This window comes from Dicentrarchus labrax, unplaced genomic scaffold (assembly GCF_905237075.1).
Source record: "Dicentrarchus labrax unplaced genomic scaffold, dlabrax2021, whole genome shotgun sequence".
Taxonomy (NCBI): Eukaryota; Metazoa; Chordata; class Actinopteri; family Moronidae; genus Dicentrarchus; species Dicentrarchus labrax.
In genome coordinates this window covers 4,939,832-4,958,814 of record NW_026136706.1, presented here as the reverse complement: position 1 = coordinate 4,958,814, position 18,983 = coordinate 4,939,832, and the positions used below count along the sequence as shown (strand labels likewise).

Sequence of the window (18,983 nt, the reverse complement as noted above, 5' to 3'; positions counted from 1 at the left end):
GGACCACAGAGACACGGTCTTTGTTTTGTCCCACATTGAGTTTCTCCACAACTCTCTCAACAAACTCACGCATGGCGGGGAAGCCATACCTTGTGGAATCAGAACCATCCAGAAGGAACACGATATCTTTTTTGGCAGTGTCAACTGAGAAAAGACAGGAAGACAAAAAAAATAAACACCTTTTCAAAGACTGCGCTACTGGACTAGTCATCAAGTGGTGGACGATTTATTTCTGTTTTTCTTTGTGAAAGAACCTAGCACTGACTTCTTTAATTGTAAAGAGTAGCTATGCAGACCACCAACTATCTTTAAATACTCATGTGGAGCTAAACACGTATCAAACTTAATTCTTTTCTTTTCTCTCAATCTAGGTTAAACAGGTCAGGTAGCCTTTCAGGCCAGCAAGAGGCTGTGCTTGTTAACATACCAGTGACTGTTGGTGATTCTGGGGAGGCGTCAATAACCACAGCCTCCACGGAGGACTGAAGTTGCTGTTGGACACTGGGAAGGTCGGTGAATTCAGACACAGAGAGAGCATAACTGGGATCGTTTGATATCTCCTGCAGTTGTCTGCTATCAGCACTCCTGGTTCCAATTGCAAAGATCAAGACACCCAGCTGTTTGAGAGCAGAGGCTGGTGCATCAACACTGTCAAAAGACCTTCCACCACTTAGCAATATTAAGACCTGTGGAACTCCTTCCGGGCGCCTGCTTCCGGCAGAGGCCGTGAAGACATTATCCCCCAGGTACTGGAGGGCTGCTCCAGTGTTGAGGGGCCTTCCGCCTTTGTGCCTCAAACCTCTGACAGTGTCGAGGATCTCGGCTTTTGTGGTGTACGTGTTCAGATAAAACTGGACAGCTGGATCTCTGCTGTACTGAACCACTGAGACACGGTCTTTGTTGTCATCCACACTGAGTGTCTCTACTACTCTTTGGACAAAGTCTCGCATAGCTGGGAATCCACTTCTAGTACTATCAGATCCATCCAACAAGAACACAACATCCTTTCCTGGTGCCTTTCTCTCCACTAGGGAACATAGAAATTCAGACATATTTAGGTTCATGTGTTGAAAACGTTTCCGATGTGAAAGTCATATGACGAAAGCTAACCTCCATGTTTACACCTTACTTAACAAATTGCAGGCAAACCTGTTTTGTCAAAGTGGCACCGGCTGACCTCAACTTAGTAAAATACGCTTTAATGCAGTTCATGTTGCATCCTACCATGCTTTTTGAAGGTAAAAATCAGTCACTTTCTTACCAGGTACTATTGGTGTCACAGATGGGGCCCTCACTGGCACTGTGCTCATTACAGAGGAGAGCTGTTCTTGGACACTGGGGAGGTCAGTGAACTCAGTTACCGATAGAGCGTAACTAGGGTCATATGATATCTTCTGCAGTTCACTCTTGTCAGAGCCCCTTGTTCCAATGCCAATCACAACGACGCCCTGCTGTTTGAGAGCAGAGGCTGGGGTATCTACATTGTCAAAAGACCTTCCGCCATTTAGCAGGATCAACATCTGTGGAACACCTTGCAGGCGTCTACTCCCGGAGGAGTTTGTAAAGACGTTGTCCCTGACGTATTGGAGGGCTGCCCCGGTGTTGAGGGGTCTGCCTCCTCTGTGTTTCAGCCCTCTGACCGAATCCAAAACATCCTCTCTTGTGGTGTACGTGTTCAGATAGAAATTGACCTCTGCATCTCTGCTGTACTGGACCACAGAGACACGGTCTTTGTTTTGTCCCACATTGAGTTTCTCCACAACTCTCTCAACAAACTCACGCATGGCGGGGAAGCCATACCTTGTGGAATCAGAACCATCCAGAAGGAACACGATATCTTTTTTGGCAGTGTCAACTGAGAAAAGACAGGAAGACAAAAAAAATAAACACCTTTTCAAAGACTGCGCTACTGGACTAGTCATCAAGTGGTGGACGATTTATTTCTGTTTTTCTTTGTGAAAGAACCTAGCACTGACTTCTTTAATTGTAAAGAGTAGCTATGCAGACCACCAACTATCTTTAAATACTCATGTGGAGCTAAACACGTATCAAACTTAATTCTTTTCTTTTCTCTCAATCTAGGTTAAACAGGTCAGGTAGCCTTTCAGGCCAGCAAGAGGCTGTGCTTGTTAACATACCAGTGACTGTTGGTGATTCTGGGGAGGCGTCAATAACCACAGCCTCCACGGAGGACTGAAGTTGCTGTTGGACACTGGGAAGGTCGGTGAATTCAGACACAGAGAGAGCATAACTGGGATCGTTTGATATCTCCTGCAGTTGTCTGCTATCAGCACTCCTGGTTCCAATTGCAAAGATCAAGACACCCAGCTGTTTGAGAGCAGAGGCTGGTGCATCAACACTGTCAAAAGACCTTCCACCACTTAGCAATATTAGGACCTGTGGAACTCCTTCCGGGCGCCTGCTTCCGGCAGAGGCCGTGAAGACATTATCCCCCAGGTACTGGAGGGCTGCTCCAGTGTTGAGGGGCCTTCCGCCTTTGTGCCTCAAACCTCTGACAGTGTCGAGGATCTCGGCTTTTGTGGTGTACGTGTTCAGATAAAACTGGACAGCTGGATCTCTGCTGTACTGAACCACTGAGACACGGTCTTTGTTGTCATCCACACTGAGTGTCTCTACTACTCTTTGGACAAAGTCTCGCATAGCTGGGAATCCACTTCTAGTACTATCAGATCCATCCAACAAGAACACAACATCCTTTCCTGGTGCCTTTCTCTCCACTAGGGAACATAGAAATTCAGACATATTTAGGTTCATGTGTTGAAAACGTTTCCGATGTGAAAGTCATATGACGAAAGCTAACCTCCATGTTTACACCTTACTTAACAAATTGCAGGCAAACCTGTTTTGTCAAAGTGGCACCGGCTGACCTCAACTTAGTAAAATACGCTTTAATGCAGTTCATGTTGCATCCTACCATGCTTTTGGAAGGTAAAAATCAGTCACTTTCTTACCAGGTACTATTGGTGTCACAGATGGGGCCCTCACTGGCACTGTGCTCATTACAGAGGAGAGCTGTTCTTGGACACTGGGGAGGTCAGTGAACTCAGTTACCGATAGAGCGTAACTAGGGTCATATGATATCTTCTGCAGTTCACTCTTGTCAGAGCCCCTTGTTCCAATGCCAATCACAACGACGCCCTGCTGTTTGAGAGCAGAGGCTGGGGTATCTACATTGTCAAAAGACCTTCCGCCATTTAGCAGGATCAACATCTGTGGAACACCTTGCAGGCGTCTACTCCCGGAGGAGTTTGTAAAGACGTTGTCCCTGACGTATTGGAGGGCTGCCCCGGTGTTGAGGGGTCTGCCTCCTCTGTGTTTCAGCCCTCTGACCGAATCCAAAACATCCTCTCTTGTGGTGTACGTGTTCAGATAGAAATTGACCTCTGCATCTCTGCTGTACTGGACCACAGAGACACGGTCTTTGTTTTGTCCCACATTGAGTTTCTCCACAACTCTCTCAACAAACTCACGCATGGCGGGGAAGCCATACCTTGTGGAATCAGAACCATCCAGAAGGAACACGATATCTTTTTTGGCAGTGTCAACTGAGAAAAGACAGGAAGACAAAAAAAATAAACACCTTTTCAAAGACTGCGCTACTGGACTAGTCATCAAGTGGTGGACGATTTATTTCTGTTTTTCTTTGTGAAAGAACCTAGCACTGACTTCTTTAATTGTAAAGAGTAGCTATGCAGACCACCAACTATCTTTAAATACTCATGTGGAGCTAAACACGTATCAAACTTAATTCTTTTCTTTTCTCTCAATCTAGGTTAAACAGGTCAGGTAGCCTTTCAGGCCAGCAAGAGGCTGTGCTTGTTAACATACCAGTGACTGTTGGTGATTCTGGGGAGGCGTCAATAACCACAGCCTCCACGGAGGACTGAAGTTGCTGTTGGACACTGGGAAGGTCGGTGAATTCAGACACAGAGAGAGCATAACTGGGATCGTTTGATATCTCCTGCAGTTGTCTGCTATCAGCACTCCTGGTTCCAATTGCAAAGATCAAGACACCCAGCTGTTTGAGAGCAGAGGCTGGTGCATCAACACTGTCAAAAGACCTTCCACCACTTAGCAATATTAGGACCTGTGGAACTCCTTCCGGGCGCCTGCTTCCGGCAGAGGCCGTGAAGACATTATCCCCCAGGTACTGGAGGGCTGCTCCAGTGTTGAGGGGCCTTCCGCCTTTGTGCCTCAAACCTCTGACAGTGTCGAGGATCTCGGCTTTTGTGGTGTACGTGTTCAGATAAAACTGGACAGCTGGATCTCTGCTGTACTGAACCACTGAGACACGGTCTTTGTTGTCATCCACACTGAGTGTCTCTACTACTCTTTGGACAAAGTCTCGCATAGCTGGGAATCCACTTCTAGTACTATCAGATCCATCCAACAAGAACACAACATCCTTTCCTGGTGCCTTTCTCTCCACTAGGGAACATAGAAATTCAGACATATTTAGGTTCATGTGTTGAAAACGTTTCCGATGTGAAAGTCATATGACGAAAGCTAACCTCCATGTTTACACCTTACTTAACAAATTGCAGGCAAACCTGTTTTGTCAAAGTGGCACCGGCTGACCTCAACTTAGTAAAATACGCTTTAATGCAGTTCATGTTGCATCCTACCATGCTTTTGGAAGGTAAAAATCAGTCACTTTCTTACCAGGTACTATTGGTGTCACAGATGGGGCCCTCACTGGCACTGTGCTCATTACAGAGGAGAGCTGTTCTTGGACACTGGGGAGGTCAGTGAACTCAGTTACCGATAGAGCGTAACTAGGGTCATATGATATCTTCTGCAGTTCACTCTTGTCAGAGCCCCTTGTTCCAATGCCAATCACAACGACGCCCTGCTGTTTGAGAGCAGAGGCTGGGGTATCTACATTGTCAAAAGACCTTCCGCCATTTAGCAGGATCAACATCTGTGGAACACCTTGCAGGCGTCTACTCCCGGAGGAGTTTGTAAAGACGTTGTCCCTGACGTATTGGAGGGCTGCCCCGGTGTTGAGGGGTCTGCCTCCTCTGTGTTTCAGCCCTCTGACCGAATCCAAAACATCCTCTCTTGTGGTGTACGTGTTCAGATAGAAATTGACCTCTGCATCTCTGCTGTACTGGACCACAGAGACACGGTCTTTGTTTTGTCCCACATTGAGTTTCTCCACAACTCTCTCAACAAACTCACGCATGGCGGGGAAGCCATACCTTGTGGAATCAGAACCATCCAGAAGGAACACGATATCTTTTTGGCAGTGTCAACTGAGAAAAGACAGGAAGACAAAAAAAATAAACACCTTTTCAAAGACTGCGCTACTGGACTAGTCATCAAGTGGTGGACGATTTATTTCTGTTTTTCTTTGTGAAAGAACCTAGCACTGACTTCTTTAATTGTAAAGAGTAGCTATGCAGACCACCAACTATCTTTAAATACTCATGTGGAGCTAAACACGTATCAAACTTAATTCTTTTCTTTTCTCTCAATCTAGGTTAAACAGGTCAGGTAGCCTTTCAGGCCAGCAAGAGGCTGTGCTTGTTAACATACCAGTGACTGTTGGTGATTCTGGGGAGGCGTCAATAACCACAGCCTCCACGGAGGACTGAAGTTGCTGTTGGACACTGGGAAGGTCGGTGAATTCAGACACAGAGAGAGCATAACTGGGATCGTTTGATATCTCCTGCAGTTGTCTGCTATCAGCACTCCTGGTTCCAATTGCAAAGATCAAGACACCCAGCTGTTTGAGAGCAGAGGCTGGTGCATCAACACTGTCAAAAGACCTTCCACCACTTAGCAATATTAGGACCTGTGGAACTCCTTCCGGGCGCCTGCTTCCGGCAGAGGCCGTGAAGACATTATCCCCCAGGTACTGGAGGGCTGCTCCAGTGTTGAGGGGCCTTCCGCCTTTGTGCCTCAAACCTCTGACAGTGTCGAGGATCTCGGCTTTTGTGGTGTACGTGTTCAGATAAAACTGGACAGCTGGATCTCTGCTGTACTGAACCACTGAGACACGGTCTTTGTTGTCATCCACACTGAGTGTCTCTACTACTCTTTGGACAAAGTCTCGCATAGCTGGGAATCCACTTCTAGTACTATCAGATCCATCCAACAAGAACACAACATCCTTTCCTGGTGCCTTTCTCTCCACTAGGGAACATAGAAATTCAGACATATTTAGGTTCATGTGTTGAAAACGTTTCCGATGTGAAAGTCATATGACGAAAGCTAACCTCCATGTTTACACCTTACTTAACAAATTGCAGGCAAACCTGTTTTGTCAAAGTGGCACCGGCTGACCTCAACTTAGTAAAATACGCTTTAATGCAGTTCATGTTGCATCCTACCATGCTTTTGGAAGGTAAAAATCAGTCACTTTCTTACCAGGTACTATTGGTGTCACAGATGGGGCCCTCACTGGCACTGTGCTCATTACAGAGGAGAGCTGTTCTTGGACACTGGGGAGGTCAGTGAACTCAGTTACCGATAGAGCGTAACTAGGGTCATATGATATCTTCTGCAGTTCACTCTTGTCAGAGCCCCTTGTTCCAATGCCAATCACAACGACGCCCTGCTGTTTGAGAGCAGAGGCTGGGGTATCTACATTGTCAAAAGACCTTCCGCCATTTAGCAGGATCAACATCTGTGGAACACCTTGCAGGCGTCTACTCCCGGAGGAGTTTGTAAAGACGTTGTCCCTGACGTATTGGAGGGCTGCCCCGGTGTTGAGGGGTCTGCCTCCTCTGTGTTTCAGCCCTCTGACCGAATCCAAAACATCCTCTCTTGTGGTGTACGTGTTCAGATAGAAATTGACCTCTGCATCTCTGCTGTACTGGACCACAGAGACACGGTCTTTGTTTTGTCCCACATTGAGTTTCTCCACAACTCTCTCAACAAACTCACGCATGGCGGGGAAGCCATACCTTGTGGAATCAGAACCATCCAGAAGGAACACGATATCTTTTTTGGCAGTGTCAACTGAGAAAAGACAGGAAGACAAAAAAAATAAACACCTTTTCAAAGACTGCGCTACTGGACTAGTCATCAAGTGGTGGACGATTTATTTCTGTTTTTCTTTTTGAAAGAACCTAGCACTGACTTCTTTAATTGTAAAGAGTAGCTATGCAGACCACCAACTATCTTTAAATACTCATGTGGAGCTAAACACGTATCAAACTTAATTCTTTTCTTTTCTCTCAATCTAGGTTAAACAGGTCAGGTAGCCTTTCAGGCCAGCAAGAGGCTGTGCTTGTTAACATACCAGTGACTGTTGGTGATTCTGGGGAGGCGTCAATAACCACAGCCTCCACGGAGGACTGAAGTTGCTGTTGGACACTGGGAAGGTCGGTGAATTCAGACACAGAGAGAGCATAACTGGGATCGTTTGATATCTCCTGCAGTTGTCTGCTATCAGCACTCCTGGTTCCAATTGCAAAGATCAAGACACCCAGCTGTTTGAGAGCAGAGGCTGGTGCATCAACACTGTCAAAAGACCTTCCACCACTTAGCAATATTAGGACCTGTGGAACTCCTTCCGGGCGCCTGCTTCCGGCAGAGGCCGTGAAGACATTATCCCCCAGGTACTGGAGGGCTGCTCCAGTGTTGAGGGGCCTTCCGCCTTTGTGCCTCAAACCTCTGACAGTGTCGAGGATCTCGGCTTTTGTGGTGTACGTGTTCAGATAAAACTGGACAGCTGGATCTCTGCTGTACTGAACCACTGAGACACGGTCTTTGTTGTCATCCACACTGAGTGTCTCTACTACTCTTTGGACAAAGTCTCGCATAGCTGGGAATCCACTTCTAGTACTATCAGATCCATCCAACAAGAACACAACATCCTTTCCTGGTGCCTTTCTCTCCACTAGGGAACATAGAAATTCAGACATATTTAGGTTCATGTGTTGAAAACGTTTCCGATGTGAAAGTCATATGACGAAAGCTAACCTCCATGTTTACACCTTACTTAACAAATTGCAGGCAAACCTGTTTTGTCAAAGTGGCACCGGCTGACCTCAACTTAGTAAAATACGCTTTAATGCAGTTCATGTTGCATCCTACCATGCTTTTGGAAGGTAAAAATCAGTCACTTTCTTACCAGGTACTATTGGTGTCACAGATGGGGCCCTCACTGGCACTGTGCTCATTACAGAGGAGAGCTGTTCTTGGACACTGGGGAGGTCAGTGAACTCAGTTACCGATAGAGCGTAACTAGGGTCATATGATATCTTCTGCAGTTCACTCTTGTCAGAGCCCCTTGTTCCAATGCCAATCACAACGACGCCCTGCTGTTTGAGAGCAGAGGCTGGGGTATCTACATTGTCAAAAGACCTTCCGCCATTTAGCAGGATCAACATCTGTGGAACACCTTGCAGGCGTCTACTCCCGGAGGAGTTTGTAAAGACGTTGTCCCTGACGTATTGGAGGGCTGCCCCGGTGTTGAGGGGTCTGCCTCCTCTGTGTTTCAGCCCTCTGACCGAATCCAAAACATCCTCTCTTGTGGTGTACGTGTTCAGATAGAAATTGACCTCTGCATCTCTGCTGTACTGGACCACAGAGACACGGTCTTTGTTTTGTCCCACATTGAGTTTCTCCACAACTCTCTCAACAAACTCACGCATGGCGGGGAAGCCATACCTTGTGGAATCAGAACCATCCAGAAGGAACACGATATCTTTTTTGGCAGTGTCAACTGAGAAAAGACAGGAAGACAAAAAAAATAAACACCTTTTCAAAGACTGCGCTACTGGACTAGTCATCAAGTGGTGGACGATTTATTTCTGTTTTTCTTTGTGAAAGAACCTAGCACTGACTTCTTTAATTGTAAAGAGTAGCTATGCAGACCACCAACTATCTTTAAATACTCATGTGGAGCTAAACACGTATCAAACTTAATTCTTTTCTTTTCTCTCAATCTAGGTTAAACAGGTCAGGTAGCCTTTCAGGCCAGCAAGAGGCTGTGCTTGTTAACATACCAGTGACTGTTGGTGATTCTGGGGAGGCGTCAATAACCACAGCCTCCACGGAGGACTGAAGTTGCTGTTGGACACTGGGAAGGTCGGTGAATTCAGACACAGAGAGAGCATAACTGGGATCGTTTGATATCTCCTGCAGTTGTCTGCTATCAGCACTCCTGGTTCCAATTGCAAAGATCAAGACACCCAGCTGTTTGAGAGCAGAGGCTGGTGCATCAACACTGTCAAAAGACCTTCCACCACTTAGCAATATTAGGACCTGTGGAACTCCTTCCGGGCGCCTGCTTCCGGCAGAGGCCGTGAAGACATTATCCCCCAGGTACTGGAGGGCTGCTCCAGTGTTGAGGGGCCTTCCGCCTTTGTGCCTCAAACCTCTGACAGTGTCGAGGATCTCGGCTTTTGTGGTGTACGTGTTCAGATAAAACTGGACAGCTGGATCTCTGCTGTACTGAACCACTGAGACACGGTCTTTGTTGTCATCCACACTGAGTGTCTCTACTACTCTTTGGACAAAGTCTCGCATAGCTGGGAATCCACTTCTAGTACTATCAGATCCATCCAACAAGAACACAACATCCTTTCCTGGTGCCTTTCTCTCCACTAGGGAACATAGAAATTCAGACATATTTAGGTTCATGTGTTGAAAACGTTTCCGATGTGAAAGTCATATGACGAAAGCTAACCTCCATGTTTACACCTTACTTAACAAATTGCAGGCAAACCTGTTTTGTCAAAGTGGCACCGGCTGACCTCAACTTAGTAAAATACGCTTTAATGCAGTTCATGTTGCATCCTACCATGCTTTTGGAAGGTAAAAATCAGTCACTTTCTTACCAGGTACTATTGGTGTCACAGATGGGGCCCTCACTGGCACTGTGCTCATTACAGAGGAGAGCTGTTCTTGGACACTGGGGAGGTCAGTGAACTCAGTTACCGATAGAGCGTAACTAGGGTCATATGATATCTTCTGCAGTTCACTCTTGTCAGAGCCCCTTGTTCCAATGCCAATCACAACGACGCCCTGCTGTTTGAGAGCAGAGGCTGGGGTATCTACATTGTCAAAAGACCTTCCGCCATTTAGCAGGATCAACATCTGTGGAACACCTTGCAGGCGTCTACTCCCGGAGGAGTTTGTAAAGACGTTGTCCCTGACGTATTGGAGGGCTGCCCCGGTGTTGAGGGGTCTGCCTCCTCTGTGTTTCAGCCCTCTGACCGAATCCAAAACATCCTCTCTTGTGGTGTACGTGTTCAGATAGAAATTGACCTCTGCATCTCTGCTGTACTGGACCACAGAGACACGGTCTTTGTTTTGTCCCACATTGAGTTTCTCCACAACTCTCTCAACAAACTCACGCATGGCGGGGAAGCCATACCTTGTGGAATCAGAACCATCCAGAAGGAACACGATATCTTTTTTGGCAGTGTCAACTGAGAAAAGACAGGAAGACAAAAAAATAAACACCTTTTCAAAGACTGCGCTACTGGACTAGTCATCAAGTGGTGGACGATTTATTTCTGTTTTTCTTTGTGAAAGAACCTAGCACTGACTTCTTTAATTGTAAAGAGTAGCTATGCAGACCACCAACTATCTTTAAATACTCATGTGGAGCTAAACACGTATCAAACTTAATTCTTTTCTTTTCTCTCAATCTAGGTTAAACAGGTCAGGTAGCCTTTCAGGCCAGCAAGAGGCTGTGCTTGTTAACATACCAGTGACTGTTGGTGATTCTGGGGAGGCGTCAATAACCACAGCCTCCACGGAGGACTGAAGTTGCTGTTGGACACTGGGAAGGTCGGTGAATTCAGACACAGAGAGAGCATAACTGGGATCGTTTGATATCTCCTGCAGTTGTCTGCTATCAGCACTCCTGGTTCCAATTGCAAAGATCAAGACACCCAGCTGTTTGAGAGCAGAGGCTGGTGCATCAACACTGTCAAAAGACCTTCCACCACTTAGCAATATTAGGACCTGTGGAACTCCTTCCGGGCGCCTGCTTCCGGCAGAGGCCGTGAAGACATTATCCCCCAGGTACTGGAGGGCTGCTCCAGTGTTGAGGGGCCTTCCGCCTTTGTGCCTCAAACCTCTGACAGTGTCGAGGATCTCGGCTTTTGTGGTGTACGTGTTCAGATAAAACTGGACAGCTGGATCTCTGCTGTACTGAACCACTGAGACACGGTCTTTGTTGTCATCCACACTGAGTGTCTCTACTACTCTTTGGACAAAGTCTCGCATAGCTGGGAATCCACTTCTAGTACTATCAGATCCATCCAACAAGAACACAACATCCTTTCCTGGTGCCTTTCTCTCCACTAGGGAACATAGAAATTCAGACATATTTAGGTTCATGTGTTGAAAACGTTTCCGATGTGAAAGTCATATGACGAAAGCTAACCTCCATGTTTACACCTTACTTAACAAATTGCAGGCAAACCTGTTTTGTCAAAGTGGCACCGGCTGACCTCAACTTAGTAAAATACGCTTTAATGCAGTTCATGTTGCATCCTACCATGCTTTTGGAAGGTAAAAATCAGTCACTTTCTTACCAGGTACTATTGGTGTCACAGATGGGGCCCTCACTGGCACTGTGCTCATTACAGAGGAGAGCTGTTCTTGGACACTGGGGAGGTCAGTGAACTCAGTTACCGATAGAGCGTAACTAGGGTCATATGATATCTTCTGCAGTTCACTCTTGTCAGAGCCCCTTGTTCCAATGCCAATCACAACGACGCCCTGCTGTTTGAGAGCAGAGGCTGGGGTATCTACATTGTCAAAAGACCTTCCGCCATTTAGCAGGATCAACATCTGTGGAACACCTTGCAGGCGTCTACTCCCGGAGGAGTTTGTAAAGACGTTGTCCCTGACGTATTGGAGGGCTGCCCCGGTGTTGAGGGGTCTGCCTCCTCTGTGTTTCAGCCCTCTGACCGAATCCAAAACATCCTCTCTTGTGGTGTACGTGTTCAGATAGAAATTGACCTCTGCATCTCTGCTGTACTGGACCACAGAGACACGGTCTTTGTTTTGTCCCACATTGAGTTTCTCCACAACTCTCTCAACAAACTCACGCATGGCGGGGAAGCCATACCTTGTGGAATCAGAACCATCCAGAAGGAACACGATATCTTTTTGGCAGTGTCAACTGAGAAAAGACAGGAAGACAAAAAAAATAAACACCTTTTCAAAGACTGCGCTACTGGACTAGTCATCAAGTGGTGGACGATTTATTTCTGTTTTTCTTTGTGAAAGAACCTAGCACTGACTTCTTTAATTGTAAAGAGTAGCTATGCAGACCACCAACTATCTTTAAATACTCATGTGGAGCTAAACACGTATCAAACTTAATTCTTTTCTTTTCTCTCAATCTAGGTTAAACAGGTCAGGTAGCCTTTCAGGCCAGCAAGAGGCTGTGCTTGTTAACATACCAGTGACTGTTGGTGATTCTGGGGAGGCGTCAATAACCACAGCCTCCACGGAGGACTGAAGTTGCTGTTGGACACTGGGAAGGTCGGTGAATTCAGACACAGAGAGAGCATAACTGGGATCGTTTGATATCTCCTGCAGTTGTCTGCTATCAGCACTCCTGGTTCCAATTGCAAAGATCAAGACACCCAGCTGTTTGAGAGCAGAGGCTGGTGCATCAACACTGTCAAAAGACCTTCCACCACTTAGCAATATTAGGACCTGTGGAACTCCTTCCGGGCGCCTGCTTCCGGCAGAGGCCGTGAAGACATTATCCCCCAGGTACTGGAGGGCTGCTCCAGTGTTGAGGGGCCTTCCGCCTTTGTGCCTCAAACCTCTGACAGTGTCGAGGATCTCGGCTTTTGTGGTGTACGTGTTCAGATAAAACTGGACAGCTGGATCTCTGCTGTACTGAACCACTGAGACACGGTCTTTGTTGTCATCCACACTGAGTGTCTCTACTACTCTTTGGACAAAGTCTCGCATAGCTGGGAATCCACTTCTAGTACTATCAGATCCATCCAACAAGAACACAACATCCTTTCCTGGTGCCTTTCTCTCCACTAGGGAACATAGAAATTCAGACATATTTAGGTTCATGTGTTGAAAACGTTTCCGATGTGAAAGTCATATGACGAAAGCTAACCTCCATGTTTACACCTTACTTAACAAATTGCAGGCAAACCTGTTTTGTCAAAGTGGCACCGGCTGACCTCAACTTAGTAAAATACGCTTTAATGCAGTTCATGTTGCATCCTACCATGCTTTTTGAAGGTAAAAATCAGTCACTTTCTTACCAGGTACTATTGGTGTCACAGATGGGGCCCTCACTGGCACTGTGCTCATTACAGAGGAGAGCTGTTCTTGGACACTGGGGAGGTCAGTGAACTCAGTTACCGATAGAGCGTAACTAGGGTCATATGATATCTTCTGCAGTTCACTCTTGTCAGAGCCCCTTGTTCCAATGCCAATCACAACGACGCCCTGCTGTTTGAGAGCAGAGGCTGGGGTATCTACATTGTCAAAAGACCTTCCGCCATTTAGCAGGATCAACATCTGTGGAACACCTTGCAGGCGTCTACTCCCGGAGGAGTTTGTAAAGACGTTGTCCCTGACGTATTGGAGGGCTGCCCCGGTGTTGAGGGGTCTGCCTCCTCTGTGTTTCAGCCCTCTGACCGAATCCAAAACATCCTCTCTTGTGGTGTACGTGTTCAGATAGAAATTGACCTCTGCATCTCTGCTGTACTGGACCACAGAGACACGGTCTTTGTTTTGTCCCACATTGAGTTTCTCCACAACTCTCTCAACAAACTCACGCATGGCGGGGAAGCCATACCTTGTGGAATCAGAACCATCCAGAAGGAACACGATATCTTTTTTGGCAGTGTCAACTGAGAAAAGACAGGAAGACAAAAAAATAAACACCTTTTCAAAGACTGCGCTACTGGACTAGTCATCAAGTGGTGGACGATTTATTTCTGTTTTTCTTTGTGAAAGAACCTAGCACTGACTTCTTTAATTGTAAAGAGTAGCTATGCAGACCACCAACTATCTTTAAATACTCATGTGGAGCTAAACACGTATCAAACTTAATTCTTTTCTTTTCTCTCAATCTAGGTTAAACAGGTCAGGTAGCCTTTCAGGCCAGCAAGAGGCTGTGCTTGTTAACATACCAGTGACTGTTGGTGATTCTGGGGAGGCGTCAATAACCACAGCCTCCACGGAGGACTGAAGTTGCTGTTGGACACTGGGAAGGTCGGTGAATTCAGACACAGAGAGAGCATAACTGGGATCGTTTGATATCTCCTGCAGTTGTCTGCTATCAGCACTCCTGGTTCCAATTGCAAAGATCAAGACACCCAGCTGTTTGAGAGCAGAGGCTGGTGCATCAACACTGTCAAAAGACCTTCCACCACTTAGCAATATTAGGACCTGTGGAACTCCTTCCGGGCGCCTGCTTCCGGCAGAGGCCGTGAAGACATTATCCCCCAGGTACTGGAGGGCTGCTCCAGTGTTGAGGGGCCTTCCGCCTTTGTGCCTCAAACCTCTGACAGTGTCGAGGATCTCGGCTTTTGTGGTGTACGTGTTCAGATAAAACTGGACAGCTGGATCTCTGCTGTACTGAACCACTGAGACACGGTCTTTGTTGTCATCCACACTGAGTGTCTCTACTACTCTTTGGACAAAGTCTCGCATAGCTGGGAATCCACTTCTAGTACTATCAGATCCATCCAACAAGAACACAACATCCTTTCCTGGTGCCTTTCTCTCCACTAGGGAACATAGAAATTCAGACATATTTAGGTTCATGTGTTGAAAACGTTTCCGATGTGAAAGTCATATGACGAAAGCTAACCTCCATGTTTACACCTTACTTAACAAATTGCAGGCAAACCTGTTTTGTCAAAGTGGCACCGGCTGACCTCAACTTAGTAAAATACGCTTTAATGCAGTTCATGTTGCATCCTACCATGCTTTTGGAAGGTAAAAATCAGTCACTTTCTTACCAGGTACTATTGGTGTCACAGATGGGGCCCTCACTGGCACTGTGCTCATTACAGAGGAGAGCTGTTCTTGGACACTGGGGAGGTCAGTGAACTCAGTTACCGATAGAGCGTAACTAGGGTCATATGATATCTTCTGCAGTTCACTCTTGTCAGAGCCCCTTGTTCCAATGCCAATCACAACGACGCCCTGCTGTTTGAGAGCAGAGGCTGGGGTATCTACATTGTCAAAAGACCTTCCGCCATTTAGCAGGATCAACATCTGTGGAACACCTTGCAGGCGTCTACTCCCGGAGGAGTTTGTAAAGACGTTGTCCCTGACGTATTGGAGGGCTGCCCCGGTGTTGAGGGGTCTGCCTCCTCTGTGTTTCAGCCCTCTGACCGAATCCAAAACATCCTCTCTTGTGGTGTACGTGTTCAGATAGAAATTGACCTCTGCATCTCTGCTGTACTGGACCACAGAGACACGGTCTTTGTTTTGTCCCACATTGAGTTTCTCCACAACTCTCTCAACAAACTCACGCATGGCGGGGAAGCCATACCTTGTGGAATCAGAACCATCCAGAAGGAACACGATATCTTTTTTGGCAGTGTCAACTGAGAAAAGACAGGAAGACAAAAAAAATAAACACCTTTTCAAAGACTGCGCTACTGGACTAGTCATCAAGTGGTGGACGATTTATTTCTGTTTTTCTTTGTGAAAGAACCTAGCACTGACTTCTTTAATTGTAAAGAGTAGCTATGCAGACCACCAACTATCTTTAAATACTCATGTGGAGCTAAACACGTATCAAACTTAATTCTTTTCTTTTCTCTCAATCTAGGTTAAACAGGTCAGGTAGCCTTTCAGGCCAGCAAGAGGCTGTGCTTGTTAACATACCAGTGACTGTTGGTGATTCTGGGGAGGCGTCAATAACCACAGCCTCCACGGAGGACTGAAGTTGCTGTTGGACACTGGGAAGGTCGGTGAATTCAGACACAGAGAGAGCATAACTGGGATCGTTTGATATCTCCTGCAGTTGTCTGCTATCAGCACTCCTGGTTCCAATTGCAAAGATCAAGACACCCAGCTGTTTGAGAGCAGAGGCTGGTGCATCAACACTGTCAAAAGACCTTCCACCACTTAGCAATATTAGGACCTGTGGAACTCCTTCCGGGCGCCTGCTTCCGGCAGAGGCCGTGAAGACATTATCCCCCAGGTACTGGAGGGCTGCTCCAGTGTTGAGGGGCCTTCCGCCTTTGTGCCTCAAACCTCTGACAGTGTCGAGGATCTCGGCTTTTGTGGTGTACGTGTTCAGATAAAACTGGACAGCTGGATCTCTGCTGTACTGAACCACTGAGACACGGTCTTTGTTGTCATCCACACTGAGTGTCTCTACTACTCTTTGGACAAAGTCTCGCATAGCTGGGAATCCACTTCTAGTACTATCAGATCCATCCAACAAGAACACAACATCCTTTCCTGGTGCCTTTCTCTCCACTAGGGAACATAGAAATTCAGACATATTTAGGTTCATGTGTTGAAAACGTTTCCGATGTGAAAGTCATATGACGAAAGCTAACCTCCATGTTTACACCTTACTTAACAAATTGCAGGCAAACCTGTTTTGTCAAAGTGGCACCGGCTGACCTCAACTTAGTAAAATACGCTTTAATGCAGTTCATGTTGCATCCTACCATGCTTTTGGAAGGTAAAAATCAGTCACTTTCTTACCAGGTACTATTGGTGTCACAGATGGGGCCCTCACTGGCACTGTGCTCATTACAGAGGAGAGCTGTTCTTGGACACTGGGGAGGTCAGTGAACTCAGTTACCGATAGAGCGTAACTAGGGTCATATGATATCTTCTGCAGTTCACTCTTGTCAGAGCCCCTTGTTCCAATGCCAATCACAACGACGCCCTGCTGTTTGAGAGCAGAGGCTGGGGTATCTACATTGTCAAAAGACCTTCCGCCATTTAGCAGGATCAACATCTGTGGAACACCTTGCAGGCGTCTACTCCCGGAGGAGTTTGTAAAGACGTTGTCCCTGACGTATTGGAGGGCTGCCCCGGTGTTGAGGGGTCTGCCTCCTCTGTGTTTCAGCCCTCTGACCGAATCCAAAACATCCTCTCTTGTGGTGTACGTGTTCAGATAGAAATTGACCTCTGCATCTCTGCTGTACTGGACCACAGAGACACGGTCTTTGTTTTGTCCCACATTGAGTTTCTCCACAACTCTCTCAACAAACTCACGCATGGCGGGGAAGCCATACCTTGTGGAATCAGAACCATCCAGAAGGAACACGATATCTTTTTGGCAGTGTCAACTGAGAAAAGACAGGAAGACAAAAAAAATAAACACCTTTTCAAAGACTGCGCTACTGGACTAGTCATCAAGTGGTGGACGATTTATTTCTGTTTTTCTTTGTGAAAGAACCTAGCACTGACTTCTTTAATTGTAAAGAGTAGCTATGCAGACCACCAACTATCTTTAAATACTCATGTGGAGCTAAACACGTATCAAACTTAATTCTTTTCTTTTCTCTCAATCTAGGTTAAACAGGTCAGGTAGCCTTTCAGGCCAGCAAGAGGCTGTGCTTGTTAACATACCAGTGACTGTTGGTGATTCTGGGGAGGCGTCAATAACCACAGCCTCCACGGAGGACTGAAGTTGCTGTTGGACACTGGGAAGGTCGGTGAATTCAGACACAGAGAGAGCATAACTGGGATCGTTTGATATCTCCTGCAGTTGTCTGCTATCAGCACTCCTGGTTCCAATTGCAAAGATCAAGACACCCAGCTGTTTGAGAGCAGAGGCTGGTGCATCAACACTGTCAAAAGACCTTCCACCACTTAGCAATATTAGGACCTGTGGAACTCCTTCCGGGCGCCTGCTTCCGGCAGAGGCCGTGAAGACATTATCCCCCAGGTACTGGAGGGCTGCTCCAGTGTTGAGGGGCCTTCCGCCTTTGTGCCTCAAACCTCTGACAGTGTCGAGGATCTCGGCTTTTGTGGTGTACGTGTTCAGATAAAACTGGACAGCTGGATCTCTGCTGTACTGAACCACTGAGACACGGTCTTTGTTGTCATCCACACTGAGTGTCTCTACTACTCTTTGGACAAAGTCTCGCATAGCTGGGAATCCACTTCTAGTACTATCAGATCCATCCAACAAGAACACAACATCCTTTCCTGGTGCCTTTCTCTCCACTAGGGAACATAGAAATTCAGACATATTTAGGTTCATGTGTTGAAAACGTTTCCGATGTGAAAGTCATATGACGAAAGCTAACCTCCATGTTTACACCTTACTTAACAAATTGCAGGCAAACCTGTTTTGTCAAAGTGGCACCGGCTGACCTCAACTTAGTAAAATACGCTTTAATGCAGTTCATGTTGCATCCTACCATGCTTTTGGAAGGTAAAAATCAGTCACTTTCTTACCAGGTACTATTGGTGTCACAGATGGGGCCCTCACTGGCACTGTGCTCATTACAGAGGAGAGCTGTTCTTGGACACTGGGGAGGTCAGTGAACTCAGTTACCGATAGAGCGTAACTAGGGTCATATGATATCTTCTGCAGTTCACTCTTGTCAGAGCCCCTTGTTCCAATGCCAATCACAACGACGCCCTGCTGTTTGAGAGCAGAGGCTGGGGTATCTACATTGTCAAAAGACCTTCCGCCATTTAGCAGGATCAACATCTGTGGAACACCTTGCAGGCGTCTACTCCCGGAGGAGTTTGTAAAGACGTTGTCCCTGACGTATTGGAGGGCTGCCCCGGTGTTGAGGGGTCTGCCTCCTCTGTGTTTCAGCCCTCTGACCGAATCCAAAACATCCTCTCTTGTGGTGTACGTGTTCAGATAGAAATTGACCTCTGCATCTCTGCTGTACTGGACCACAGAGACACGGTCTTTGTTTTGTCCCACATTGAGTTTCTCCACAACTCTCTCAACAAACTCACGCATGGCGGGGAAGCCATACCTTGTGGAATCAGAACCATCCAGAAGGAACACGATATCTTTTTTGGCAGTGTCAACTGAGAAAAGACAGGAAGACAAA

The 18,983-nt window shown here is 46.7% G+C and overlaps 1 protein-coding gene across 28 annotated transcripts in view; it reads right to left on the bottom strand.

Moving 5' to 3' along the window:
- LOC127365014 (collagen alpha-3(VI) chain) overlaps positions 1–18,983 on the bottom strand; it is a 125,268-nt gene that overhangs the window by 36,935 nt on the left and 69,350 nt on the right. For 2 of the 28 annotated variants that reach the window (XM_051402664.1, XM_051402674.1), the window contains exon 7: positions 18,367–18,960. The exons of 22 other annotated variants lie outside the window; for them this stretch is intronic. In XM_051402664.1, the coding sequence (XP_051258624.1) occupies positions 18,367–18,960 (594 nt within the window). Of the gene's footprint in view, positions 1–9,815; positions 10,410–13,235; positions 13,830–18,366; positions 18,961–18,983 lie in introns of all 28 variants that reach the window. 4 more of the 28 variants (XM_051402665.1, XM_051402676.1, XM_051402666.1 and 1 more) reach the window with 2 other exon arrangements.